The sequence below is a fragment of the Oryzias latipes genome, chromosome 9 (genome assembly GCF_053564925.1).
Source record: "Oryzias latipes strain Hd-rR chromosome 9, Olatipes_Hd-rR_3.1".
NCBI lineage: Eukaryota > Metazoa > Chordata > Actinopteri > Beloniformes > Adrianichthyidae > Oryzias > Oryzias latipes.
In genome coordinates, this window is record NC_136245.1 from 660,450 (window position 1) to 688,155 (window position 27,706).

General features: G+C 47.6%; 2 protein-coding genes across 9 annotated transcripts in view; both read left to right on the forward strand.

The window, feature by feature from the left end:
• anxa3a (annexin A3a) overlaps positions 1-14,316 on the forward strand; it is a 69,925-nt gene extending 55,609 nt beyond the window's left edge. For both annotated transcript variants that reach the window (XM_078952380.1, XM_023958904.2), the window contains 9 exons: positions 8,667-8,780; positions 8,889-8,979; positions 9,056-9,135; positions 9,319-9,375; positions 9,462-9,555; positions 9,633-9,728; positions 9,808-9,866; positions 11,732-11,854; positions 12,691-14,316. In XM_078952380.1, the coding sequence (XP_078808506.1) occupies positions 8,667-8,780; positions 8,889-8,979; positions 9,056-9,135; positions 9,319-9,375; positions 9,462-9,555; positions 9,633-9,728; positions 9,808-9,866; positions 11,732-11,854; positions 12,691-12,750 (774 nt within the window). In that variant the 3' untranslated portion in view covers positions 12,751-14,316. The remainder of the gene's footprint in view (positions 1-8,666; positions 8,781-8,888; positions 8,980-9,055; positions 9,136-9,318; positions 9,376-9,461; positions 9,556-9,632; positions 9,729-9,807; positions 9,867-11,731; positions 11,855-12,690) is intronic.
• Positions 14,317-20,336: 6,020 nt separating this feature from the next.
• Positions 20,337-27,706, forward strand: part of LOC101160001 (uncharacterized) — a 32,724-nt gene continuing 25,354 nt past the window's right edge. For 5 of the 7 annotated variants that reach the window (XR_013658028.1, XM_078952381.1, XM_078952383.1 and 2 more), the window contains exons 1-6: positions 20,337-20,459; positions 21,180-21,422; positions 21,504-21,665; positions 21,733-21,872; positions 23,608-23,706; positions 23,840-23,987. Coding sequence is in view for 6 of the 7 variants with exons in the window: in XM_078952381.1 (XP_078808507.1) it covers positions 21,182-21,422; positions 21,504-21,665; positions 21,733-21,872; positions 23,608-23,706; positions 23,840-23,987 (790 nt within the window). In the remaining variant the exon portion in view is untranslated. The remainder of the gene's footprint in view (positions 20,460-21,179; positions 21,423-21,503; positions 21,666-21,732; positions 21,873-23,607; positions 23,707-23,839; positions 23,988-27,706) is intronic. The other 2 variants (XM_078952382.1, XM_011479771.3) reach the window with 1 other exon arrangement.

The window sequence follows — 27,706 nt, forward strand, 5'->3', positions numbered from 1 at the left end:
CCGCACGACTCGTCAAACCGCACGACACGTCAAACCGAATGACACGTTAAGCCGCACGACACGACAAACCGTACGACACGTCAAACCGCACGACACGTCAAACCGCACGACACGTCAAACCGCACGACACGTCAAACCGCACGACACGTCAAACAACACGACAAACCACATGACAAACCGCACGACACGTCAAACCGCACAACACGACAAACCGCACGACACGACAAACCGTACGACACGACAAACCGTACGACACGTCAAACCCTACGACACGACAAACCACAAGACACGACAAACCGCACGACACGTCAAACCGTACAACAAACCCCACGACTGTCAAACCGCAGGACACGTCAAACCGAATGACACGTCAAACCGCAGGACACGTCAAACCGCACGACATTTCAAACGACACGACAAACCGCACGACACGACAAACCGCACGACACGTCAAACCGAATGACACGTCAAACCACACGACACGTCAAACCGCACGACACGACAAACCGCACGACACGTCAGACCGCACGACTCGTCAAACCGCACGACACGTCAAACCGAATGACACGTTAAGCCGCACGACACGACAAACCGTACGACACGTCAAACCGCACGACACGTCAAACCGCACGACACGTCAAACCGCACGACACGTCAAACCGCACGACACGTCAAACAACACGACAAACCACATGACAAACCGCACGACACGTCAAACCGCACAACACGACAAACCGCACGACACGACAAACCGTACGACACGACAAACCGTACGACACGTCAAACCCTACGACACGACAAACCACAAGACACGACAAACCGCACGACACGTCAAACCGTACAACAAACCCCACGACTGTCAAACCGCAGGACACGTCAAACCGAATGACACGTCAAACCGCAGGACACGTCAAACCGCACGACATTTCAAACGACACGACAAACCGCACGACACGACAAACCGCACGACACGTCAAACCGAATGACACGTCAAACCGCAGGACACGTCAAACCGCAGGACACGTCAAACCGAATGAAGCGTCAAACCGCAGGACACGACAAACCACATGACAAACCGCACGACACGTCAAACCGCACAACACGACAAACCGCACGACACGACAAACCGTACGACACGACAAACCGTACGACACGTCAAACCCTACGACACGACAAACCACAAGACACGACAAACCGCACGACACGTCAAACCGTACAACAAACCCCACGACTGTCAAACCGCACGACACGTCAAACCGCACGTCAAACCACACGACACGTCAAACCGCACGACACGTCGAACTGCAGGACACATCAAACCGCACGACACGTCAGACCGCACGACACGACAAACCGCACGACATGTCAAACCGCACGACACGACAAACCACACGACACGTCAAACCGCACGACACGTCAAACCGAATGACACGTTAAGCCGCACGACACGACAAACCGTACGACACGTCAAACCGCACGACATGTCAAACCGCACGACACGTCGAACCGCAGGACACGTCAAACCGCACGACATGTCAAACCGTACGACACGACAAACCGCACGACACGTCAAACCGCACGACACGTCAAACAACACGACAAACCACATGACAAACCGCACGACACGTCAAACCGCACAACACGACAAACCGCACGACACGACAAACCGTACGACACGACAAACCGTACGACACGTCAAACCCTACGACACGACAAACCACAAGACACGACAAACCGAATGACACGTCAAACAGCAGGACACGTCAAACCGCACGACATTTCAAACGACACGACAAACCGCACGACACGACAAACCGCACGACACGTCAAACCGAATGACACGTCAAACCGCAGGACACGTCAAACCGCAGGACACGTCAAACCGAATGAAGCGTCAAACCGCAGGACACGACAAACCGCACGACACGACAAACCGCACGACACGACAAACCGCACGACACGTCAAACCGAATGACACGACAAACCGCACGACACGACAAACCGCACGACACGTCAAACCGCAGGACACGTCAAACCGATTGACACGTCAAACCGCAGGACACGTCAAACCGCACGACACGTCGAACCGCAGGACACGTCAAACCGCACGACATGTCAAACCGCACGACACGTCAAACCACACGACAAACCGCACGACACGACAAACCACACGACACGACAAACCATACGACACGTCAAACCGCACGACACGTCAAACCACACGACAAACCGCACGACACGACAAACTGCACGACACGACAAACCACACGACACGTCAAACCGCACGACACGTCAAACCACACGACAAACCGCACGACACGACAAACCACACGACACGACAAACCATACGACACGTCAAACCGCACGACACGTCAAACCACACGACAAACCGCACGACACGACAAACGACAAGACACGACAAACCATACGACATGTCCATCCCCACGACACGTCAAACCACACGACAAACCGCACGACACGACAAACCACAAGACACGACAAACCGCACGACACGTCAAACCACACGTCAAACCGCACGACACGACAAACCACACGACACGTCAAACCGCACGACACGTCAAACCACACGACAAACCGCTCGACACGACAAACGACAAGACACGACAAACCATACGACATGTCAAACCGCACGACACGTCAAACCACACGACAAACCGCACGACACGACAAACCACACGACACGTCAAACCGCACGACACGTCAAACCACAAGACACGACAAACCACAAGACACGACAAACCATACGACACGTCAAACCGCACGACACGTCAAACCGCACGACAAACCGCACGACACGACAAACCACACGACACGTCAAACCGCACGACACGTCAAACCACACGACATGTCAAACCACACGACACGTCAAACCGCACGACACGTCAAACCACACGACAAACCGCACGACACGTCAAACCGCACGACACGTCAAACCACACGACAAACCACAAGACACGACAAACCACAAGACACGACAAACCATACGACACGTCAAACCACACGTCAAACCGCACGACACGACAAACCGCACGTCAAACCGCACGTCAAACCGCACGACACGACAAACCGCACGACACGACAAACCATACGACACGTCAAACCACACGTCAAACCGCACAACACGACAAACCGCACGTCAAACCGCACGACATGACAAACCGCACGACACGTCAAACCACACGACACGTCAAACCGCACGACACGTCAAACCACACGACAAACCGCACGATACGACAAACCACACGACACGTCAAACCATACGACACGTCAAACCGCACGACACGTCAAACCACACGACAAACCGCACGACTCGACAAACGACAAGACACAACAAACCGCACGACACGTCAAACCACACGTCAAACCGCACGACACGACAAACGACAAGACACGACAAACCATACGACATGTCAAACCGCACGACACGCCAAACCACACGACAAACCGCACGACAAACCACAAGACACAACAAACCATACGGCACGTCAAACCGCACGACACGTCAAACCACACGACAAACCGCACGACATGACAAACCACAAGACACGAAAAACCATACGACACGTCAAACCACACGTCAAACCGCACGACACGACAAACCGCACAACAAACCACACGACAAACTGCACGTCAAACCGAATGACACGTCAAACCACACGACACGACAAACCGCACGACACGTCAGACCGCACGACTCGTCAAACCGCACGACACGTCAAACCGAATGACACGTTAAGCCGCACGACACGACAAACCGTACGACACGTCAAACCGCACGACACGTCAAACCGCACGACACGTCAAACCGCACGACACGTCAAACAACACGACAAACCACACGACAAACCGCACGACACGTCAAACCGCACAACATGACAAACCGCACGACACGACAAACCGTACGACACGACAAACCGTACGACACGTCAAACCCTACGACACGACAAACCACAAGACACGACAAACCGCACGACACGTCAAACCGTACAACAAACCCCACGACACGTCAAACCGCAGGACACGTCAAACCGAATGACACGTCAAACCGCAGGACACGTCAAACCGCACGACATTTCAAACGACACGACAAACCGCACGACACGACAAACCGCACGACACGTCAAACCGAATGACACGTCAAACCGCAGGACACGTCAAACCGCAGGACATGTCAAACCGAATGACACGTCAAACCGCAGGACACGACAAACCGCACGACATGTCAAACGACACGACAAACCGCACGACACGACAAACCGCACGACACGTCAAACCGAATGACACGACAAACCGCACGACACGACAAACCGCACGACACGTCAAACCGCAGGACACGTCAAACCGATTGACACGTCAAACCGTACTACACGACAAACCGTACGACACGTCAAACCCTACGACACGACAAACCACAAGACACGACAAACCGCACGACACGTCAAACCGTACAACAAACCCCACGACACGTCAAACCGCAGGACACGTCAAACCGAATGACACGTCAAACCGCAGGACACGTCAAACCGCACGACATTTCAAACGACACGACAAACCGCACGACACGACAAACCGCACGACACGTCAAACCGCAGGACACGTCAAACCGATTGACACGTCAAACCGCAGGACACGTCAAACCGCACGACACGTCGAACCGCAGGACACGTCAAACCGCACGACATGTCAAACCGCACGACACGACAGACTGCACGACACGACAAACCACACGACACGTCAAACCGCACGACACGTCAAACCACACGACAAACTGCACGACACGACAAACCACACGACACGACAAACCATACGACACGTCAAACCGCACGACACGTCAAACCACACGACAAACCGCACGACACGACAAACGACAAGACACGACAAACCATACGACATGTCCATCCCCACGACACGTCAAACCACACGACAAACCGCACGACACGACAAACCACAAGACACGACAAACCGCACGACACGTCAAACCACACGTCAAACCGCACGACACGACAAACCACACGACACGTCAAACCGCACGACACGTCAAACCACACGACAAACCGCTCGACACGACAAACGACAAGACACGACAAACCATACGACATGTCAAACCGCACGACACGTCAAACCACACGACAAACCGCACGACACGACAAACCACACGACACGTCAAACCGCACGACACGTCAAACCACAAGACACGACAAACCACAAGACACGACAAACCATACGACACGTCAAACCGCACGACACGTCAAACCGCACGACAAACCGCACGACACGACAAACCACACGACACGTCAAACCGCACGACACGTCAAACCACACGACATGTCAAACCACACGACACGTCAAACCGCACGACACGTCAAACCACACGACAAACCGCACGACACGTCAAACCGCACGACACGTCAAACCACACGACAAACCACAAGACACGACAAACCACAAGACACGACAAACCATACGACACGTCAAACCACACGTCAAACCGCACGACACGACAAACCGCACGTCAAACCGCACGTCAAACCGCACGACACGACAAACCGCACGACACGACAAACCATACGACACGTCAAACCACACGTCAAACCGCACAACACGACAAACCGCACGTCAAACCGCACGACATGACAAACCGCACGACACGTCAAACCACACGACACGTCAAACCGCACGACACGTCAAACCACACGACAAACCGCACGATACGACAAACCACACGACACGTCAAACCATACGACACGTCAAACCGCACGACACGTCAAACCACACGACAAACCGCACGACTCGACAAACGACAAGACACAACAAACCGCACGACACGTCAAACCACACGTCAAACCGCACGACACGACAAACGACAAGACACGACAAACCATACGACATGTCAAACCGCACGACACGCCAAACCACACGACAAACCGCACGACAAACCACAAGACACAACAAACCATACGGCACGTCAAACCGCACGACACGTCAAACCACACGACAAACCGCACGACACGACAAACCACAAGACACGAAAAACCATACGACACGTCAAACCACACGTCAAACCGCACGACACGACAAACCGCACAACAAACCACACGACAAACTGCACGTCAAACCGAATGACACGTCAAACCACACGACACGACAAACCGCACGACACGTCAGACCGCACGACTCGTCAAACCGCACGACACGTCAAACCGAATGACACGTTAAGCCGCACGACACGACAAACCGTACGACACGTCAAACCGCACGACACGTCAAACCGCACGACACGTCAAACCGCACGACACGTCAAACAACACGACAAACCACACGACAAACCGCACGACACGTCAAACCGCACAACACGACAAACCGCACGACACGACAAACCGTACGACACGACAAACCGTACGACACGTCAAACCCTACGACACGACAAACCACAAGACACGACAAACCGCACGACACGTCAAACCGTACAACAAACCCCACGACACGTCAAACCGCAGGACACGTCAAACCGAATGACACGTCAAACCGCAGGACACGTCAAACCGCACGACATTTCAAACGACACGACAAACCGCACGACACGACAAACCGCACGACACGTCAAACCGAATGACACGTCAAACCGCAGGACACGTCAAACCGCAGGACATGTCAAACCGAATGACACGTCAAACCGCAGGACACGACAAACCGCACGACATGTCAAACGACACGACAAACTGCACGACACGACAAACCGCACGACACGTCAAACCGAATGACACGACAAACCGCACGACACGACAAACCGCACGACACGTCAAACCGCAGGACACGTCAAACCGATTGACACGTCAAACCGTACGACACGACAAACCGTACGACACGTCAAACCCTACGACACGACAAACCACAAGACACGACAAACCGCACGACACGTCAAACCGTACAACAAACCCCACGACACGTCAAACCGCAGGACACGTCAAACCGAATGACACGTCAAACCGCAGGACACGTCAAACCGCACGACATTTCAAACGACACGACAAACCGCACGACACGACAAACCGCACGACACGTCAAACCGAATGACACGTCAAACCGCAGGACACGTCAAACCGCAGGACACGTCAAACCGAATGACACGTCAAACCGCAGGACACGACAAACCGCACGACATGTCAAACGACACGACAAACCGCACGACACGACAAACCGCACGACACGTCAAACCGAATGACACGACAAACCGCACGACACGACAAACCGCACGACACGTCAAACCGCAGGACACGTCAAACCGATTGACACGTCAAACCGCAGGACACGTCAAACCGCACGACACGTCGAACCTCAGGACACGTCAAACCGCACGACATGTCAAACCGCACGACACGACAAACTGCACGACAAGACAAACCACACGACACGTCAAACCGCACGACACGTCAAACCACACGACAAACCGCACCACACGACAAACCACACGACACGACAAACCATACGACACGTCAAACCGCACGACACGTCAAACCGCACGACACGACAAACGACAAGACACGACAAATCATACGACATATCAAACCGCACGACACGTCAAACCACACGACAAACCGCACGACACGACAAACCACAAGACACGACAAACCGCACGACACGTCAAACCACACGTCAAACCGCACGACACGACAAACCACACGACACGTCAAACCGCACGACACGTCAAACCACACGACAAACCGCACGACACGACAAACGACACGACATGTCAAACCGCACGACACGTCAAACCACACGACAAACCGCACGACACGACAAACCACACGACACGTCAAACCGCACGACACGTCAAACCACACGACACGACAAACCACAAGACACGACAAACCATACGACACGTCAAACCGCACGACACGTCAAACCGCACGACAAACCGCACGACACGACAAACCACACGACACGTCAAACCGCACGACACGTCAAACCGCACGACACGTCAAACCACACGACACGTCAAACCGCACGACACGTCAAACCACACGACAAACCGCACGACACGTCAAACCGCACGACACGTCAAACCACACGACAAACCACAAGACACGACAAACCACAAGACACGACAAACCATACGACACGTCAAACCACACGTCAAACCGCACGACACGACAAACCGCACGTCAAACCGCACGTCAAACCGCACGTCAAACCGCACGACACGACAAACCGCACGACACGACAAACCATACGACACGTCAAACCACACGTCAAACCGCACAACACGACAAACCGCACGTCAAACCGCACGACATGACAAACCGCACGACACGACAAACCGTACGACACGACAAACCACGTCCCTGTGGTCACAGTGGGCAGCAGCACAGACATGCACCATGACAAAAACCAACACGAGCAGTGAGAAAACGGGCATCAGCAGTTACAGCAACACACACACTGACTCATATACAACTCCTACACATTCTTAGCAAATGGGAAGAAAACACACAAAGAAAACTTTATTACAACACAAAAGAACGTTGTTAAAGATGAGGAGGAAAACATCAAATTGATCATTGATTTGATGTGCCAGTGATGTGAAAGACAGAAAATCTGAAGGCAGGTGATCATTTTTCTGCCTTTTCTGAACTTTTGTATCTCAGACGTTACTAAAGGACCTGAAAGACGAGACAAGTGGAGACTTCAGAAACCTGCTGGTGGCTCTGGTGACCCCCCCTGCAGAGTACGACTGCCATGAAGTGATGAGAGCCATCAAAGTCTGGGTTTTGTTTCTTTTCCAAAGCAGCCACCCTCTAGAGAGAAATGCATTATACCACGTGTTTGTTTGACGTTTCAGTAGAAAGAAAGTCATGCTGTGTTTGCAGGGAGTTGGAACAGAAAGAAACACCTTGGTGGAAATCTTTTCCTCCCGGACTAACCAGGAAATCAAGGCTCTCAGTGAGGCCTTCTTCAAAGGTCAAACAAGGCAGAATGGACTGTTGTGTGTGTTCTTAAAGGAAAGTCATATCAAATGTCACGTTTTTCTCCACAGAAACTCAGAAGCAGTTGATTAGTAAGCTGGAAAAGGAGCTTTCTGGGGACTTCTCCAAGGCTCTTCTCCTCCTGGCTCAGGTTTGTTCGGGCAGCAGAAATGTGTGTATTTGTGTAAGGGTGTGACTCAAAAGATCCCAGAGATGCACACTGCTCACAACTGACGACACAAAAATATTTATTCGGAGGAACTGTGTGGAGTTTGCATGATGTCTTGTCGTAAAGAAAAGCTGGAAAATGACTCCTTTCATGCTTGGTTTCCAGGGCAACCGGGAACCGGGCACCAAAGCAGATGTGGAGAAGGCCAGGGAAGATGCCAAGGTGGGGAGTTACGCAAGACCTAAGATCCAGAATGCGTCTCAGTTCTTAAGGAGCTGCTGCTGAACGTGCTGTTTTTGTCCTCCAAGACTCTTTACAGTGCAGGGGAGAAGAAATTGGGCACAGATGAGGCCAAGTTCATCGACATCCTTTGCCGAAAAAGCATCCCCCATATCAGACAGAGTACGTACAGAGTTCATTGTCGACTTTTACAAATCTAAGAAGACTCTGACTCTTGTAAGCTCTTCAATCGTCAACAGTCCTCGTTGAATACAAAAACATCAGCGGGAAAACGCTGCAGCAAAGCATCGAGGCAGAGATGTCGGGGAGTCTGGAGAAGCTGCTGGTGGCCGTTGGTGAGTTGATGAGGTCACTGAGCCGCAGATGCAGATTTAGTCACCGTCTGACTGAAACATGCTGCTCTTCTGTCAACAGTGAAGTGTGCGGAGAACCTGCCAGCTTATTTGGCTGAATGTTTGCACGACAGCATGAAGGTGAGTGTGTGGCTGCATCCATCAGTAGCATCCATCCGCTGCATCCATCAGTGGCATCCATCCGCTGCATCCCTCAGTCACATCCATCCGCTGCATCCCTCAGTCACATCCATCCGCTGCATCCATCCGCTGCATCCCTCAGTCACATCCATCCGCTGCATCCCTCAGTCACATCCATCCGCTGCATCCCTCAATGACATCCATCCGCTGCATCCATCAGTCACATCCATCCGCTGCATCCATCAGTCACATCCATCCGCTGCATCCCTCAGTCACATCCATCCGCTGCATCCATCCGCTGCATCCCTCAGTCACATCCATCAGCTGCATCCCTCAGTCACATCCATCCGCTGCATCCATCAGTCACATCCATCAGCTGCATCCCTCAGTCACATCCATCCGCTGCATCCCTCAGTCGCATCCATCCGCTGCATCCCTCAGTCACATCCATCCGCTGCATCCCTCAGTCACATCCATCCGCTGCATCCCTCAGTCACATCCATTCGCTGCATCCATCTGCTGCATCCCTCAGTCACATCCATCCGCTGCATCCCTCAGTCACATCCATCCGCTGCATCCCTCAGTCACATCCATCCGCTGCATCCCTCAGTCACATCCATCCGCTGCATCCCTCAGTCACATCCATCCGCTGCATCCCTCAGTCACATCCATCCACTGCATCCCTCAGTCACATCCATCCGCTGCATCCCTCAGTCACATCCATCCGCTGCATCCCTCAGTCACATCCATTCGCTGCATCCATCTGCTGCATCCATCAGTCACATCCATCCCCTGCATCCCTCAGTCACATCCATTCGCTGCATCCATCTGCTGCATTCATCAGCTGCATCCATCAGTCACATCCATTCGCTGCATCCATCTGCTGCATCCATCAGTCACATCCATCCCCTGCATCCCTCAGTCACATCCATTCGCTGCATCCCTCAGTGACATCCATCCCCTGCATCCCTCAGTCACATCCATTCGCTGCATCCATCAGCTGCATCCATCAGCTGCATCCCTCAGTCACATCCATCCGCTGCATCCCTCAGTGGCATCCATCCGCTGCATCCATCAGTGGCATCCCTCAGTCACATCCATCCGCTGCATCCATCAGCTGCATCCCTCAGTCACATCCATCCGCTGCATCCCTCAGTCACATCCATCCGCTGCATCCCTCAGTCACATCCATCCGCTGCATCCCTCAGTCACATCCATCCGCTGCATCCCTCAGTCACATCCATCCGCTGCATCCCTCAGTCACATCCATCCGCTGCATCCCTCAGTCACATCCATCCGCTGCATCCCTCAGTCACATCCATCCGCTGCATCCCTCAGTCACATCCATCCGCTGCATCCCTCAGTCACATCCATCCGCTGCATCCCTCAGTGACATTCATCCGCTGCATCCCTCAGTCGCATCCATCCGCTGCATCCATCCGCTGCATCCCTCAGTGACATTCATCCCCTGCATCCCTCAGTCACATCCATCCCCTGCATCCCTCAGTCACATCCATCCGCTGCATCCATCAGTCACATCCATCCGCTGCATCCATCAGTGGCATCCATCAGTGGCATCCATCCGCTGCATCCCTCAGTCACATCCATCCCCTGCATCCCTCAGTCACATCCATCCGCTGCATCCATTAGCTGCATCCATCAGCTGCATTTTGCACTTGACTTGTTTTGTTGGGTGAATTTGGAAGCTGGTTGTTTTTAAAAAGCTCGACGCCTTCCTTTAGCCACGCAGCTTAGCTATCATAGGCTGAAACCCTCATCAGTGGAGTTTTTTTCAGGGGAAGGTTTGCTAGACAACATAGCTTTGGATTGTTCTTGATAGACTTTTGTCTTGTGCTCTTCTGCAGGGCGGTGGAACCGATGAGTCCACTTTGACCCGCATTATGGTTAGCCGGTCGGAGATTGATTTGCTTGATATCAAAACAGAATTCAAGAAACTCTACAACTACTCTCTGCACTCTGCACTCCAGGTGACTTTTGCTGCCATGGTTTTCCCTAAAAGCTGCAGACACTCTTGCACTGAGGAAAGAATCAGCTGTGAACCAGCTCTACAGCAGTGGTCCCTAAAACCACGTCCCACTGGCCGCAGTTTAGGGACCGCTGCTCTAGAGCTGAGCTTCAACACCACATTAGTGTCGTCTTTTTCAAATGTTCTTAATGAAAACCTGCTTTGATTAAGTCAAAGTTTTCAGATAATCCGTGATATGAACTGAACGACAGCTGATCTTCATAAATGTTTGGGTTTGCAATAAAACAGATGTAAAACAGTTACTCCTGAAGAAATACAAGACTACCATAAAAAGTGAAAATTGATCAGAATTGATGAAACCCATTTTCTTAAACTAAAATGACTCTAAGGGAGACCGAATGTAGTAACAACAGTTTGAAGTTCATGTCAGTCTGTTCCAGAGAAACCTTGCAGGATCTTCAGGACTTTCTACAGATGAGTTATTTTTCTGCTCCTGCACCAGTGAAGATATCCAGTAATATGATGCTACCACCACCGAGCTTTACAGTGGGGTGTATTTTAGAAATGAGCATTTTAAAACTAAAGTTTTATTTTCATTCTATTGAGGTGTAAAGCACCTTATTGAGGACAAAGTCCTTCTGAAATAAGAGACAACATAACATTGTCCTGTTGTATTTTTTTGGGTTAGCTAGTATTTAGATTTCTTGCAGTGACACATGTTGGTTAAACAGAAACCAGTTGTTGGGCAGAAGCTCCAGTGGTCGATGGACACCAACGCTTCAGCTCGGTTCTGTTGTGTCCCAATTGTTTATTCTGTGATGTCTCTTTACCTTTCAGTCAGAGGTTTCTGGCGACTACGGTGACTGTCTGAAGGCGATCTGTGGAGGAGATGACTAGGACAAATGCCATCCCTTCCTCAGACGATGAAGAAACCAGCTTTTCCTGTTTCCCTTTGCTTCACGGAAGTGATGCCTTTGTCGTGTTTTTCATCTTCAAACTATGATTCATGAGATCCCAAAACAAACCAAAGTCACTTAAGAAGGAAAAAAATCACGAGACCTCAGTTTTATTTGAGTGTTGTGGACTTACAGTTTTTCTCAGTCGCTTTAGTACAATTCTCAGATCAGAATGAAATTCCCAAAACTATTTGTTCAATCTTCACATCATGATGTCACTTGTGCACATCATATCAGCAGTTTCTCACTTCTTTGAACAAGTTGCAATTGCTTTGGTACATCCATGCAAATGATTATGTACAATTCTCTGCTCTTTGCTACATTATCAATTGTTTATGTCATGTTGATCAAAATGTATCATATAGTTCACTGTGCAATAGTATTACTCCTCAAAACACCTAGTCATTAGTTCATCGAATAAGTCATTAACTGCAAAATGGTTGACCAAGTTGTCATAATTTGACAGACATATTTCGCTGCATTGCAAGAGAGGATATTCGCTGTGATGTGGATGAGAATTTGTGGCCTAACATACAGGAACGACAAGAGGTGTAGGAAGACCACTCCAGTTCCTACTGCACTGCCTGGACTGTTGGACAGAATATTGTCCCATCTCTCTTTGTGTTACTGTTTGCAGTGGGTTTTTTCTATGTTGGTATGACATGGTCTGTCAACAAATTACAATATGAACAGTAAAAGTGTAAATGTGAATCTTGTCCAGTCTCTGGCAATCAAACAAAAAAGCTGTAACTTCCATTTTACAATAATTGTCATCCAAACTTTAGCCATAGTTTCCATCAGAACCTCCCTCTAAAGTACACAGTTATATTGACAACATGACTAAGTCATTTGACCGTCTTGTTCGTAGACAATGACACAAGGACTTGACATTCTGATGGCACTGACATGTTCAATGACATAAAGACTTAGTTTTCAGAGATGAACTAAAGATTTTGAGCAAGTTACAGGCTTTTGCAAGAAATCCATAGTGTTTTGCTGTTTGTACAAATTGTTTTGAGAAATGCACACACGTATTTGAAAACTTCAATTCTGATCTGAGAATTGTACTAAAGCGACTGAGAAAAACTGTAAGAATGAATAAAAAGCCAAAAAAAAATACAAAAAAAGAAAAAGAGAAGCACTAAGAAGAAACCAGTTTGCTGGGAAAAAAAAGTTGAAGAGTTTTAAGAGTGGAGTTTAAAGAAAAGCTTACAGAATTTCTGTGGATGCAAACAAGGAAGATGAAGGTTTTTGATGAAGATGCATCTGCCTGTCACAGATCCAGCTGAATGCTGTTGTTGTGCGTGGACAGGATGAATCTGCTTCTATGTTGTCAGTATAACTTTAGCTCCCATAAAGAACAGGCTTGCTGCAGTGATATTTGACCCGATTTTGGATCCAATTACAAGAACAACAACATTTTTCCTTTAAGACATGTACTTTTCTGCTACTTTTACTTTTTGAATCAAGCATTGTTTAAAACAATAAATGTGCTTACATTTGAAAATGGACTCCAGTGTTTTAAACTTCCTTTTTTTAGTGCAAGGGGGCTGTACAAAAGTATTATTTAATATTTTATTCGGGACGAGCTGTTGTAATTTAGGCGTGTTGCATGAATGCGTTTCATTGTACTAGTGACAATAACCCTGTAGATTGATTGATCTATGGATCTATCAATCTATCTATGTGTGCTTTAAATAAAGATGGACTTTTAAAGTTAGACCATGGTCCCTGACTAACCCTAACCGTGACCCATACAGTAGCATTGGTGCTAAAACACTCACCCTCTCATCTTTAGTCTAATCCTCCTATTTTGCATCCAACTCTTTCTTTTTTAGTCTCAGTTTTAATCCTAGAGTGTATAGGAGAACTGGACTGAGTGGCCCCTCCTCCCTGGCGGTCCAAACAGGAAGTACCCGCTGGATCCAGGAAGCCAAAATCCCGTAGACGTCTGTAGAGAAATGAACAGCTGTTACTCAGTCCTTCTATTGGTCAGAAGAACCGTTCTGGATCTGATACCTTTTTTAACATCTTCTTGAAAATACTCATTTTTTTCACATTTTTTCTTTATCCCAACTTATTCAAGTCATAAACTCACCAAGATGCCTCAGTAAAAGTAGGTGGAGTCTGCTGGCTCCTACCTTGAACATTTAAAATGTTTAATTGACAGATTGTCCTTAGCCCGCTTTCACTGGAAGGGGTTTGGTTTCCAACAAGCTCACTCCTGATTGACCACAGTAGTTGCTTTTGAAACTTGGAGCAACTTGGACCAATCACTGTTTACCTACGTTGTCTGGCTCCAACATGGTGGTGTCCGTGTCATAGAAAAATGGCGACTGGATTGACTTCATTTGGTAGGAACCAGAGGTAAGACATTTTCTACGGGTGACCTCACACTCACGTTCTTTTATACAGTCAATGGCTGCTACCCGATTCTTGAGCATTTACACAGAGTTGGAAGAGTCTTGGTGTGAATTGTTGAAGTGATGCAAATCTGGTGGATCTGGCTCCAGACTTTTTCTTTCACATCTCTATTCCGATAGATCAGGGGTCGGGAACCTATGGCTCGCGAGCCATATATGGCTCTTTTGATGGTCACATGTGGCTCGCAGACAAATCTTTAATTATACTTTTTTTTTTTTCATTAGACCAGTCCTCGGCGCGATGCGATGCCAGAGGCGCGCAATAGTAGCGGTGCTTAGAGAGAGAAATCTGCGCCAGCACTTTCAGTTTACTATTATCTATTATTTCACAGAGTTTGTACAAGCTGAAAACCTGTGAATTGCCGTGGCTAAAACTGCGCGCTCCCGTCTCTGAGAAAGAGCGCGCAGTTGCGGAGACGGGATGTGTGAGGAAGAAAGCAGAGGGTGGGGGTGAGGGGTTGTGGGGACCGGCAGCAGGTGAATCGCGCAGGGATTGTAAAAACGTAAAACCCGCTGCCTGTCACTCACTGTGGCGTGTGAGTGTGTGTCTGGCTCCCCGTCTGCATGTGAGCAGTCTTTGTCACATCTAAAGAACATTCAGACCTACGATCACGTTTAAAGTCTCAACGCCTGCGTGAAGCAGAAACACACCACGTATCAACCAGACTAGACAATCAGCAAAACTACCATGAGAAATACTCACCATTTATTAGCAACAGCATAACAATGTTATTGAAAAGAATCCACAGACTTATTGTACTTTAAAAATGTTGAAATTACATCAAATGCACACATTCACTTGTATATTTAGTTTTAAACATTGTCGCGGACTGAGTTTAACTTGGCTGTTGGGCCGCATTAAAAGTTCTGGAGTTCATTGAACGCGTCAAGCAGAGATCTGATTGGCTCTCAGTTCTGTCGCTCAGCCTGTTGTTAGGTAATTTGGACCAATGGAGTTCAGCTATGGGCCAAATAAGGGAAATGGGAGGGCTGGAGAGGGGAGCAGGGGAATATAAAGTCTGGAGAATCGCTCTCGTCTCGGCGGGAGAGATTCAGGAGTTGCTGAATTAATTGTACGGCGTTTGTTGTGGTCTGCAGTAACCAGAATAAAGAACTTTAAAAGAGGTTAAGTCTCAGTGTGGGAAAGAGACACTACATTATTGTATGGCTCTTTCGAAATTACATTTAAAAATATGTGGCGTTTATGGCTCTCTCGGCAAAAAAGGTTCCCGACCCCTGCGATAGATGAAAGACTTGGTGTCATAGAATTCCGGCCGGGCATCAAAACCACAATTAGTTTCTCCTCCACGATCACTTTCAAATGGTTGGCACCTCTGTGTTTTGGAAAGGACGCCACTCATATGTCACTACGAAATTCTACCCCTTAACCCTTGTGCTATCTTAGATGACCCCCCCCCTTCCATTGAGGTGTTCTCCCTACCATGACAAAGGTGGATAAAGATGGAAAGATTTCATGGAATCCATGGAGACCAGTGAAGATCACGAATCATTGAAGAAAAAGGTTCAGAGCTCTGTCTAGTGGGTCTAGATCAGTGTTTTTCAACCTTTTTTGAGCCACGGCACACTTTAACCTTGACAAAAATCCCGCGGCACACCAGCATCCAAAAAGAAAAAAAAAAACAGAAATTCATGGTCTGTATTGATCGACAGCCCCCCCCCCCCCCCCCCCCCCCCCCCGCCCGCAATCTCACGTGTATTTTTGTGATAATTGTGGCCGGAAAAGCAGGAAGTTGCGGCTGTTTTTTCTAAGAGATGAAATGAAAGTTAAATTAGAAAAATTTAGAAACTGTTTGTTTGTTGGGGTTTCAAGGCGTTTCGCAAGGACAACTCATTGTGCGCTGGGACACTGGCTCTTTAAGCCAATGCATCATGGGAGATGTAGTGTGAAAAGTGCCGAAAACTTGCAGAAAGACTGGCGTCTCTGAGATTTATTGTATTGTCCACTTGTTTCACGGTCTGACACCGGACTCTGTGGAAAGCTACACCGCTAAGGAAGAGCTTTAGCCGGTATTTTTGTTAAAACTGAGCGACTTTATCAGCAGAATTAAGAACAAGGAAGTGAAGACTTTAAGCACTTCTGATTGGTCAGACTGATGACATGTGACTAAGCCTTCAAGAATGATTGGTGGAGACAGTTAAAGGGACGGAACTTTTCCGCAAACTGTCATAGCTGCAGGTAAATCGCGGTAACGTAATCCTTATCAAAATGTCTTTAATAGAATTAAATAAACACAAAGAAAAAGTAATTTTAAGATCTTTCATATTCCTAACTACTCAGTGTTTTATCAGGGCCTGTTTGGATGAACAAAGAGCTGATATCCTGGAGATGGGAAATGTTTTTAGATCAGTGAATGATTAATGAGGGCAATTTCTCCACGGCACACTTGACCATCTCCCACGGCACACTAGTGTGCCGCGGCACACTGGTTGAAAAACACTGGTCTAGATGACCCAACTCCCAATGTTAAAGTGCCTAGGATAACACAATGGTTAATCGGTCAAAGTTCAACTGTTTGAGGATCAATCAGTCGAAACTTTCAACAGGCGTTCATTGAACGCGCAGTTGCACATATAGCCTATAAACTGACTTAATGCGTGTATTGACGTGTGAATGCAAGTGTTGTGAATGTGAAAGCCTGAAACTCAGGTTCACGGTGTTGACATAGACTTAGAGGTGGCCTCTTGACTTCCACTTGCCTAGGCCAGCGTGAACGCAGCTTCAGGTTTAACGCGTCCCTCTCAATTATAATCCAACCCCCCTAGCAATAATCCGACCATCTCAGATTTATCCCTTGTGCTATCCAAGGCACGTTAACGTTGGGACTGGGGTCATCTGGACCCCACTAGACAGTGCGCTGAACCTTACTTCTTCAATTGATTTGATTTGAAATGGTTTATTTCAAGCAATCAAATAGAAATAATACACAAAAACAATACAATCATCAGTTATACATTCATACAATAACTAATCAAATTTAGGATAATTAGACATATTAATAAATATTGCTTGAGAGGGAGTGGAAGGAAACGAATTTATATAATCCCACCCCGTTATTCTATAACCATTTTATTAAATGATTTATCAATATCCGGTTCCTAGCTTTTATCAGACAGAATTAAGATTCTAGAAGTATCAATAAAGCACATGACAAAGAAAATTACTTAAATTATTAAAAAAAAAAAATTTAGAAATCAACATGGCAATGAAGTATCCAAAATATATAAAAGATTATGTTATTGATAAAAGTCATTGATATGATTAAAAATAATATTATCAGTAAAATAGACAAAACCCTTTTTCAGGAATTTTCATAGCAAAATTTGATCAAGTATCAAAAGTTAAAAATATGTGCAAAATTATGTTACATTCGGAAAAATCATAAAAAAACTTGTAAATTTTTGGTGCAAGTGAATTAGTATCATTAAAAGTCAATCAATTTAACCATTTTCAATAATTGATTGATCTGAACGAGAGGGATCAAGGTAGAAGCGTTAGGTTACAGGGGACTGAGGTGAAGAAGGTGCAGGAGTTTAAGTACTTGGGGTCAACAGTTCAGTGTGATGGGGAGTGTGGAAAAGAGGTGAAGAGGCGAGTGCAGGCAGGTTGGAGCGGTTGGAGGAAAGTGTCAGGAGTGTTGTGTGACAGAAGAGTGCCAGCAAGACTCAAAGGAAAGGTGTACAAGACAGTGGTGAGACCAGCTCTGCTCTATGGGTTAGAGACGGTAGCAGTGAGACAGAGACAAGAGGCTGAGATGGAGGTAGCGGAGATGAAGATGTTGAGGTTCTCCTTAGGAGTGACCAGGTTAGACAGGATAAGGAACGAGTACATCAGAGGGACGGCTCATGTTGCCTGATGGTTTGGACATGTTCAGAGGAGGGATAGTGGATATATTGGTAGAAGGATGCTGGAGATGGAGCTGCCTGGCAGGAGGGCAAGAGGACGGCCAAAGAGGAGATACATGGATGTCTTAACAGAGGACATGAAGTTGGCTAATGTTAGGGTAGAAGATGTTCATGATAGAGTGAGGTGGAAAATGATCATTCGCTGTGGCGACTCCTGATGGGAAAAGCCCAAAGAGAAAGAAGAAGTTACTTCAGTGGGCTTTTTTACTTCATCATGAAGCTCTGCAGAAGAACCTTCATCCTGACATCAATGGTACCATCAAACGGAGAACATCCTCAAGTTCCCGTTCTGCTGCCTGACCCGTGTGCAGACATGTTTGTGTTTGACATTGTGGCGCGAAGAATCACACTGACACTAGCACCAACCTACAACAACCAGGAACAATGTGGGGTTCAGTATCAAAAATAATAAAAGTGAAAATAATCAATAACTAACAGTGCTTGAATTGAACTTAATTTTTCTTTTGCTTTAACACAACTTTGATCTTATGCTGGAGCCTAATGGGGAAACCTTTTGTGTGTCTTACAGTTCATGTTTGTTAATGTGCATGGCCCATTGTGTAGACTTTGTGTGTGTATTTGTATGTCAGTGTGTTTGCACATGGGAGTGTGTGTCCTCATGGGTTTGTATGCGTGTAATCATAAACATGATGTGGATGTGAGCTATATATTACGGGAAAGTGTTTCCATTTTCATGACTCCGTTCAAAAAAAATTACTTCCGTGGAATATAGACTCAGGGCCCACTGTAAGACTGAATCTAAGTATTTGTTTATGTATTTGCGCATAAATTAGGGTAGACTTGATCCTTTTATTTAATAAAAAGCTACCATCAATGGTTTGTGCTTTCGATGCTGCATTTCGTGGACATAGGAATTTCTAGCTGTGTTTTATTTGATGGCCTGTGAAGGGTGTCTCTATGGGGAACCTGTCTTTTGCTGGTTTTCAGGTGGAAAAAACAAGGAGCAAACTGTTGAGGCGGGAAATAAAGAAGGCGAGAAGGAAAGGTAGCAAATGCTGGAGTAAGACGCTAAACATTAAATCTGGGCATTCATTTCCACATATAGAGACAAACGCGAAATCGCACAGATTGCCCCAAGGATTGGATAAACGCGCCAATATTAACTTTAAAAGCCTGTTCGAACATTTGAAGTAATCAAACGCATCAAAGAAGAACAATAGATAAATATCCCACTGCACGTGAACGCGGCGTGAATAGATGCCTGAGCTACGCATGCGTAAAAGTGTCCCGGAGGCTAGCACAGAGCGCGGAGCAAAGGCGAAGTGAATTTTTCCTTTTTCAGGTAATTATGTCCCCAAAAACCCCTCAGCGCTGGTTTTGAGTCCATACTAGTATTTGGTGCCGTCACTGAAAGTCTTACAGAAACGTTAAAGTGTGTCTTACGGTAAGATTTAGGGCTAGCTTAACGTTAACACGGTTGGCGCTTTTTTTAGGCTGAACCAACAAAGCTGACGGCGAAGCGCTTTTATTTATTTAATTTTTACTAAGTAATTTTTTAGATTCCGAACTGAACTTTTTTTCTTTTTGAACGCTGACAAAGTTGTGGCCAAAACAGCAGCAGTTTCCTTTGGTAACCATTCCTGTTTTTACAGAGTTACCCCTAGAATTCATTTGGTCTGTCCCATTTTAAAAACACATCAGCAGTTTCAAATCTAAAAAACATTGTTTAGTTAAAGTCAAAGAAATTGTTTTAAGTTTCAGCAGATTCTTGCAATGAGACACAAACAGAAAATAGATTTTAGTTGTTAACTCAGAGCACTTTACTGTCAGACTAATATTTACTCATTTATCAGACGTATAAATGTTTTCATGATGAAACCTGTGAAGTTGTCTTTTGTAGTTTACATGGTCATCATTTAATGATAGACATCATTTGATGGACACTCCTTTAATAAAAGTGAATCAAAACTGTTCTCGGTTTAAGAATGAATCTGAGGATGGGATTTGCGTCATGTGACCATCATGTGACCATCATGTGACCTCTGCTTGGGTTGGGCTGTAGTCATGCTGCAGACGGATGACGGACAGTCGTCTTGCTCAGATGACGACTCTGTGAGTTTGCTGCGTGACCTGGCATGCAGCCAGGTCACGGACGCCACTGTGGACATGACGGCGCCCTCAGGGTCCCGCTGTCCCATCACACCAAACATGGAGACGAGCCCTAAACAGGCCCAAAGCGGCGAGGAAGATGAGTCTTTTGGGAGAAGGCAGTGTGAGGCCGGCTTGGGAGAACCAGCAGAAGTCGGTGAGATATTTAGAAAGTGAAGACCATGCCGTGAAAGATTCAATGTAATTTGTCCTGTTTTTTTCTATCTCCTCTTCTAAGAAAAAGTCTGTAAAGATTTGAAAACCTTAAACCAGCGTCAGCTCCACAAGAGAGACAGCAAAGGGGAGACGCTCCTTCACAAAGCGTGCAGGAAGAACAACCCGGCTGAAGTCAGGATGCTCCTCCAGGCGGGGATCAGTGTCAACATGGAGGACTATGCAGGTCCCTCTGCAGCGCGTGCTGATCCTGGAGGTGTTTGGAGTTCATACTGATGCCATGTGTTTGTCAGGCTGGACAGCGCTGCACGAAGCTGCTGCCATGGGCCATGTGACTGTGGTGGAGGAGCTCCTGAAGGCGGGAGCTACCACCAACGCCAGGTGTAGGGGCGTGACGCCGCTGCACGATGCCGTCTGTGCTGGACACCGTCAGGTTTTTACTCGCACGTTTCAGACTTTTTTCCACAGTGACTGGAAGGGGTTAGGGGGTTTCACCGTGGGCTTACGCTGCATCCGGTCCAGCTGCGGTGCAGCCACCGGAGTCTTTATGTGACTTCAAACGTGCCAGAGGCAGTCCCGCTGCTCCAGTCCGGTCCAGCCTCTCCGGCGCTCCGAATCCGTTTCATTGGCTTCAAATTTTTTTCAGTTTTCGTGAAGGTGGGGCAAAGGAAACAACCTAAACAGGAAATCATGCGAGCGGATGTAAAGGGCATCCGGTACATTTTTCAAGATTAAACCGTGGTGTAAACATGACGTCATTTCCACTGACACGGGTCACAAAGTGTGTGGTAGAGCGTCTTATTGGTCATTTAACACCTGGGGGACCAGAGGCTGATCACACAGGTCCAGAACCGCCCCATCCTTTTTATAAGGACAACGACCAAGAGGACTTTGCTACAGCAGGACGGCAGCCGTCCGTTCTCTGCCGCCGCTCCGGTGACTGCACCAGACCCGACTGGATGCAGTGTTGGCCCAGGGTCCAACTCCAGGCCTCAAGGGCCAGAGGGCCTCTGTGACGGTGACAAACAGATGCGTCCGTCTGTCGCATCGTTCAGGTGTGTTTAGCCAATAAGGAGCTTCAATGGCAGGTTGGTTGGAAAACATTGTCCACCGGCCCTCCAGGCCCGGATTCTGACGCCTCTGGGGGCTTTACATCATCACGGAAGGGGAGTTTCACTCCAATCTAAATGGGCAACATTAGTTCAAAGCAATGTAGACTTGAAAAATAGTCATTTAAAAAAAGATTAATTGGGAAACCAAAACAAATGTCAGGTTTGGTTAAATCACCATTTATCTTAAACCGATTTTATTTACTCCGTAGAAAAAAAGCGTCTCTTTGTGTTTTTTTCAGTGGATTTTGTTGGATCACATTTTGATGAGCATTTCTTTCAGTTTCTGCCTTTTCCTGAGAAGCTTTTGCTGCATTTTGACAGAATGAAAGCTTACGTTCAAGCTAGGGGTGACCCCATCCCGCCACCTGACGGGAACTCGGGTCCGATCGGGTCGTCTCAGACTTGGTTGGTTTGGATGTTGTCTCCCGATCGTAATTGTATTAGTATTTTAGTCAGCGCTGTATATTTCCAGCTTACTATTTGAAATAAATGCCCTAGTAGACGTCTGCATGTCATGAACGGATCAGGACATTTGACTGCGTTAAAGCGCAGCCGAATGCAGCAGCAGTTTGAGCGCGAGGCGCACAAAAGCTTTGGGTTCAATGTCAAAGAAGTAGAAATTATTTCATGGTTCAATTTATGTTTTGGTACAATTACCGGTGTGAAGCCTGTTGTGAAATTGGGCTGGATAAATAAAACGGAAGTGCTCTGTTTAGGAGGTAAAGGTGCAAATGGGGTGAAGAACCTGGATCATTGTGTTCATTTTTCTCAATGTGTGAAAGTATCGGATCAGGACTCGGTATCGGTCAAGTGACTGTCAGTCAGGTCAGGGCCCAAAAAACCTCGTCGGGACATCCAGAGTTCAAACAATTCTTAAAATTAAATTCTCAAAAATATCAGTAAGAAAGTAAATAAATAATGCAGATAAACATGTTTTCTTTTTTTTAAGGTCTTCCTTCAAGACCGTTGCCGCCTAAAAATCAAACGTTAACCGTCACATGGAATGGATCTGTTGACCAGCTTTTCCGTCTGTTATTTGCTTGACCCTTTTTAAAGAATCTACAGCACAAGTCTGATAAATTGGAGACAAAAGGTTTGGATCCACTGACCTTCAAGCAGAGCCGGGCTGACGGCAACAGACCAACAACCAAGAAGGTCTCAGAGTTTTAAGACCATCAGGTTGATGTTTCCATGGCGGCGTTGAGTGTCAGAAACCGGCTGAGCGCGTCCGTGAGGAGCGGTCCAAGAGGCTCCTCCCCTCCTCATGGGACGGATGCTGTGCCTGCAGGTGGTGAAGCTGCTCCTGGAGGGCGGCTCAAACCCCAGGGACAGGAACGGCGGCGGCGTCAGTGCTTTAGAGATGGCAGACGATGAGGAGATGAAAGAGCTGCTGCTCACCTTCACAGCTGCTCCTGCAAAAGGGGAGCGGCAGACAGGTGAGCCTCAAGCTCCCTTACAGGTGATGGAAGCCAAGGCTTGGCTGAATCTTTATGGATATTCATGAACAACCCAGCTGCAGCCTGCAACCGCCTGCTGTGCCTCTCAGATCAGTGTGAGGCAGAGCTGAGGAGCAGTCCATGTTCTGTCGGGGTCCGTCTCCAGATCTGAAATCCATTTCTCATGTGTTCACATGCAGCTGTGAAGGTCCATGCACATCTGTCTGGCCTTTCTTTCCAAAGAAACTCCACAGATACTGGTTTTGCTTTCACAACATTCAGGGGCGGACTCACCATTAGGTTGGCGAGTACCTTGGGCCCCACCACTCTGAGGGCCCCCAGCTGAACACTTCATACATTTTATGCCCTTTATAATTTACCTCTGTGAGAACGAAAACACCCCACATCACTGAAATGAGACTGATCATGTGAAAGGGTTCTGTGGAATATTCCAGTCAACAGCAAGTTAGCCATCAGTCGGTGATGCCAGATTGGGCGATTTGGCTTTGATTCTGACTTTGCGGGTGAAAATGGCTCTGGGTGGGTGGACGTCTTTGGGCGCGTCTGGGATCGGTTCAGTGGTTTTTGGGTCATTGAAATACGTTTGAACCAGGGACGAGCGGTGGGGGGAGGCAGATGGCAGGTGAAGCAGGGCCTCACCTGCCATCATCTTCATCTGCTGTCAGGACATGTAGAGCTACTATTAAAGTAAATGTGTGTCCACTAACCTATAAATGCATGCTATACCTTTGATTCTAATCACTTTAACCCTCAAAATCACAATATTTTCGCATTTCCTGTTTCATTTCAAGGCTGCAAAGTCTGCCTGAGGAAGTGAGTCGGTTGTCTCCATCACTGCCTGATCTGTAACTCACTGCTAGTTTTCTCAGCGTATGCTAACAATCGGATGCTTTAATACTTTTTTTAACATTCCTGTTTGCACTTCCCGTTTAATAGTTTACGTATTTGACATTAGTCTGTCATTTATTTAATGCTCAGATCTGAGGCCAAGCTGCACTGAAAATACAGAATTAGGCATGAAAACAGCTGTGCTGTTTATGATATTAAAATAAGGCATGTTTATGAAGTTCAATAGGAGTCTGACTGTAGGAATGGTGGATGGAATTGAATAGAAAAATGCATCAAAGTTAGACATTCAATCAAATCAAGAAGAAATAAATAATGGATGATTAATTATTGCTCATTATGGCCAATTAATCCCTGATTAATATGTTGGGTCTGGTGGTTTTTAGGTGACTTTTAGGCTGGAAAACCATGACTGTACCTGGCAACACTGGCAGAAATGAAATGATGACTCAAAGCAATTTTTTTTGGTGGTCATATGCAGCGCGGTGGTCCGAGGGGCTGTGAAAAGAGGGCGAGGTCAAAAAGTGGACAAACCAAGAAGTTAGTTGATGTTTTAATGATGGTTTAAGGAAGGATTTGAGGGTCTGAGGGACGGACCATCGGAGCGTCAGATCGACAGGCAGTGCGGCGTCTGCCGTCATGTGGTCACTTTTGCGGGTGTCACGTTGAGGGTCTTGGTGCTGGGGGGGGGTGTTGGAGTCCTGGGAGTGGGTGTGGTGTGTCGGGGAGAGAGGGGTCCCTGGGGCGTTGTGTATCTCTGACGGTGTCTGTGACACACTTATTGCCTCTCCACGTCCTCCTGGGATCATTGGTGTCCCTGAATCCTCTGGGCGTTTGCAGCCGCGGCCCTCTTCACTCCGGCGTTCAGCTCTCTTCTCGCCGCTCTTGGTGCAACTTTGGTAGCAGACAGGAAGGCAGCGTTTCTGGCTCAAGGCAAGGCAAGTTTATTTGTGTAGCACAATTCGTACACAAAGTAATTCAAGGTGCTTCACAAAACAGAAAAATGCATTAAAATCACAATTCATCATAGAAATAATCAACGTAAAATTTACTTTAAAAGAAAAGAAAAAATTTGAAAATGTATTTAAAAATAAAGGAAGGAAAGAAAAGTGCAGATAGGACCTTTCAGTCATATACACGGCTAAACAGAAATGTTTTAAGTCTAGATTTGAACATGAACACAGAAGAGGCCTGTCTTACGACTTCAGGGAGGCTGTTCCAGATTTTAGCTGCAGAATATTGAAACGCTGATTCCCCTTGTTTAGTTCTGACTCTGGGAATCAACAGGAGGCCGGCCCCTGAGGTCCTCAGAGTACGAGATGGTTCATATGGCACTAACATGTCAGAGATGTACTTTGGTGCTCGGCCATGGAGAGACTTGTACACAAGCAGAGCTGCTTTGAAGTCTATTCTTTGAGGTACAGGGAGCCAGTGCAGAGACCTGAGCACAGGACTAATGTGATCATACTTCCTGGTTCTGGTCAGGACTCCAGCAGCAGCATTCTGGATGTACTGAAGCTGTTTTACAGCTCGTTTGGAGAGGCCGGTGAGCAGGCCGTTACAGTAGTCTAACCTACTGGAGACAAATGCATGGATAAGTATCTCCAGGTCTGGCTTTGACACTATGTTTTTGATTTTGGCAATGTTTTTCAGATGGTAAAATGCCGCTGATGTTACTGACTTGATATGGCTGTTAAAGTTTAGGTCAGAGTCCATGATTACGCCTAGATTTCTGACTTGATTTGAGGGTTTGAGAGACCGAGAATGAAGGTAGCTGCTGACACTTTCTCTTTGTTTCTGTGGGCCAAAAATAATAACTTGGGTCTTGTTTGAGTTTAGCTGGAGAAAGTTGTTCTGCATCCACACACTGATCTGTTGGAGGCAGTGGCTGAGTGAATCCACCGGCCCATATTCACCTGTTGTCAGTGACACATAGATCTTTTTTTTTTTTTTTTTTTTTTTTTTTTTTTAACTTGTCCTGTCCAACAGCTAGGCAAACAGATGAGAGCTGAGGGCCTCTTGTGTTGGACATATTTTATTCTAACAAGAGGGGTTATTCATCTTCAGACAAACCAAAGGTATGTCTGAATAAACCCCTTTTGTAATTGAGGCCAAACTTTATTAATTTCAATCATGTTTGAAAATCTTTGGTGTTGGACCGGACGGAAAAAGAAAGAGGGGAACAAGAGAGAGGGACGTTAGAGAGAGGGGGGGGTAGGAGGGTGATAATAGGAGGGGAAGGGGGGTAAGACCATGAAGCAGCATAGAGCAGGCAGGTTTACTGGTTGTTTATCGTTACGGTACGGTTCACATGTAGTACAAAAAGGGCGGGGCCTGTTCACACACACTCAAATATTATCAACACACCTGCTAGCCGCAGAAATGTCCACATGTCAACATGCACACAAAACAGATAGTGTTCACGAACGCATACTTATGCCTTTAAACCAACTAGTGTGAAATCTTTCATTCATTCAATCATGCAAACTATTAGTGCAAAGGTGAGCTAACACCTGTGCTCAGGTGAGTGTTTATGTTCTTCTAAAATGGATGGTGGAATGTGAAAACAAGGAGGAGGAGCGCCCAGCCACCCCCACACCCATACCCCCGCCGCAGCAGCAGCGGCAGCCGGAATTCCCCCAGCGCCACACGGGAACAGGCAGGGAACAACCGCCCCCCGGGCGACCAAGACCGCCACCCAGGCCAGGGCCAGCAGGACCGCCGCGAGGCCCCCAGAGCCAGAGAGCAGGGAGGCGCAGAGGGAAAGAGAGCGCCGCCCCAGCCCAGCCAGGAAAGCAGCCCCCCGCCGCGCCGGAAGAGCCCAACGCAGGGCCCCACCGGAGAGGGACGCC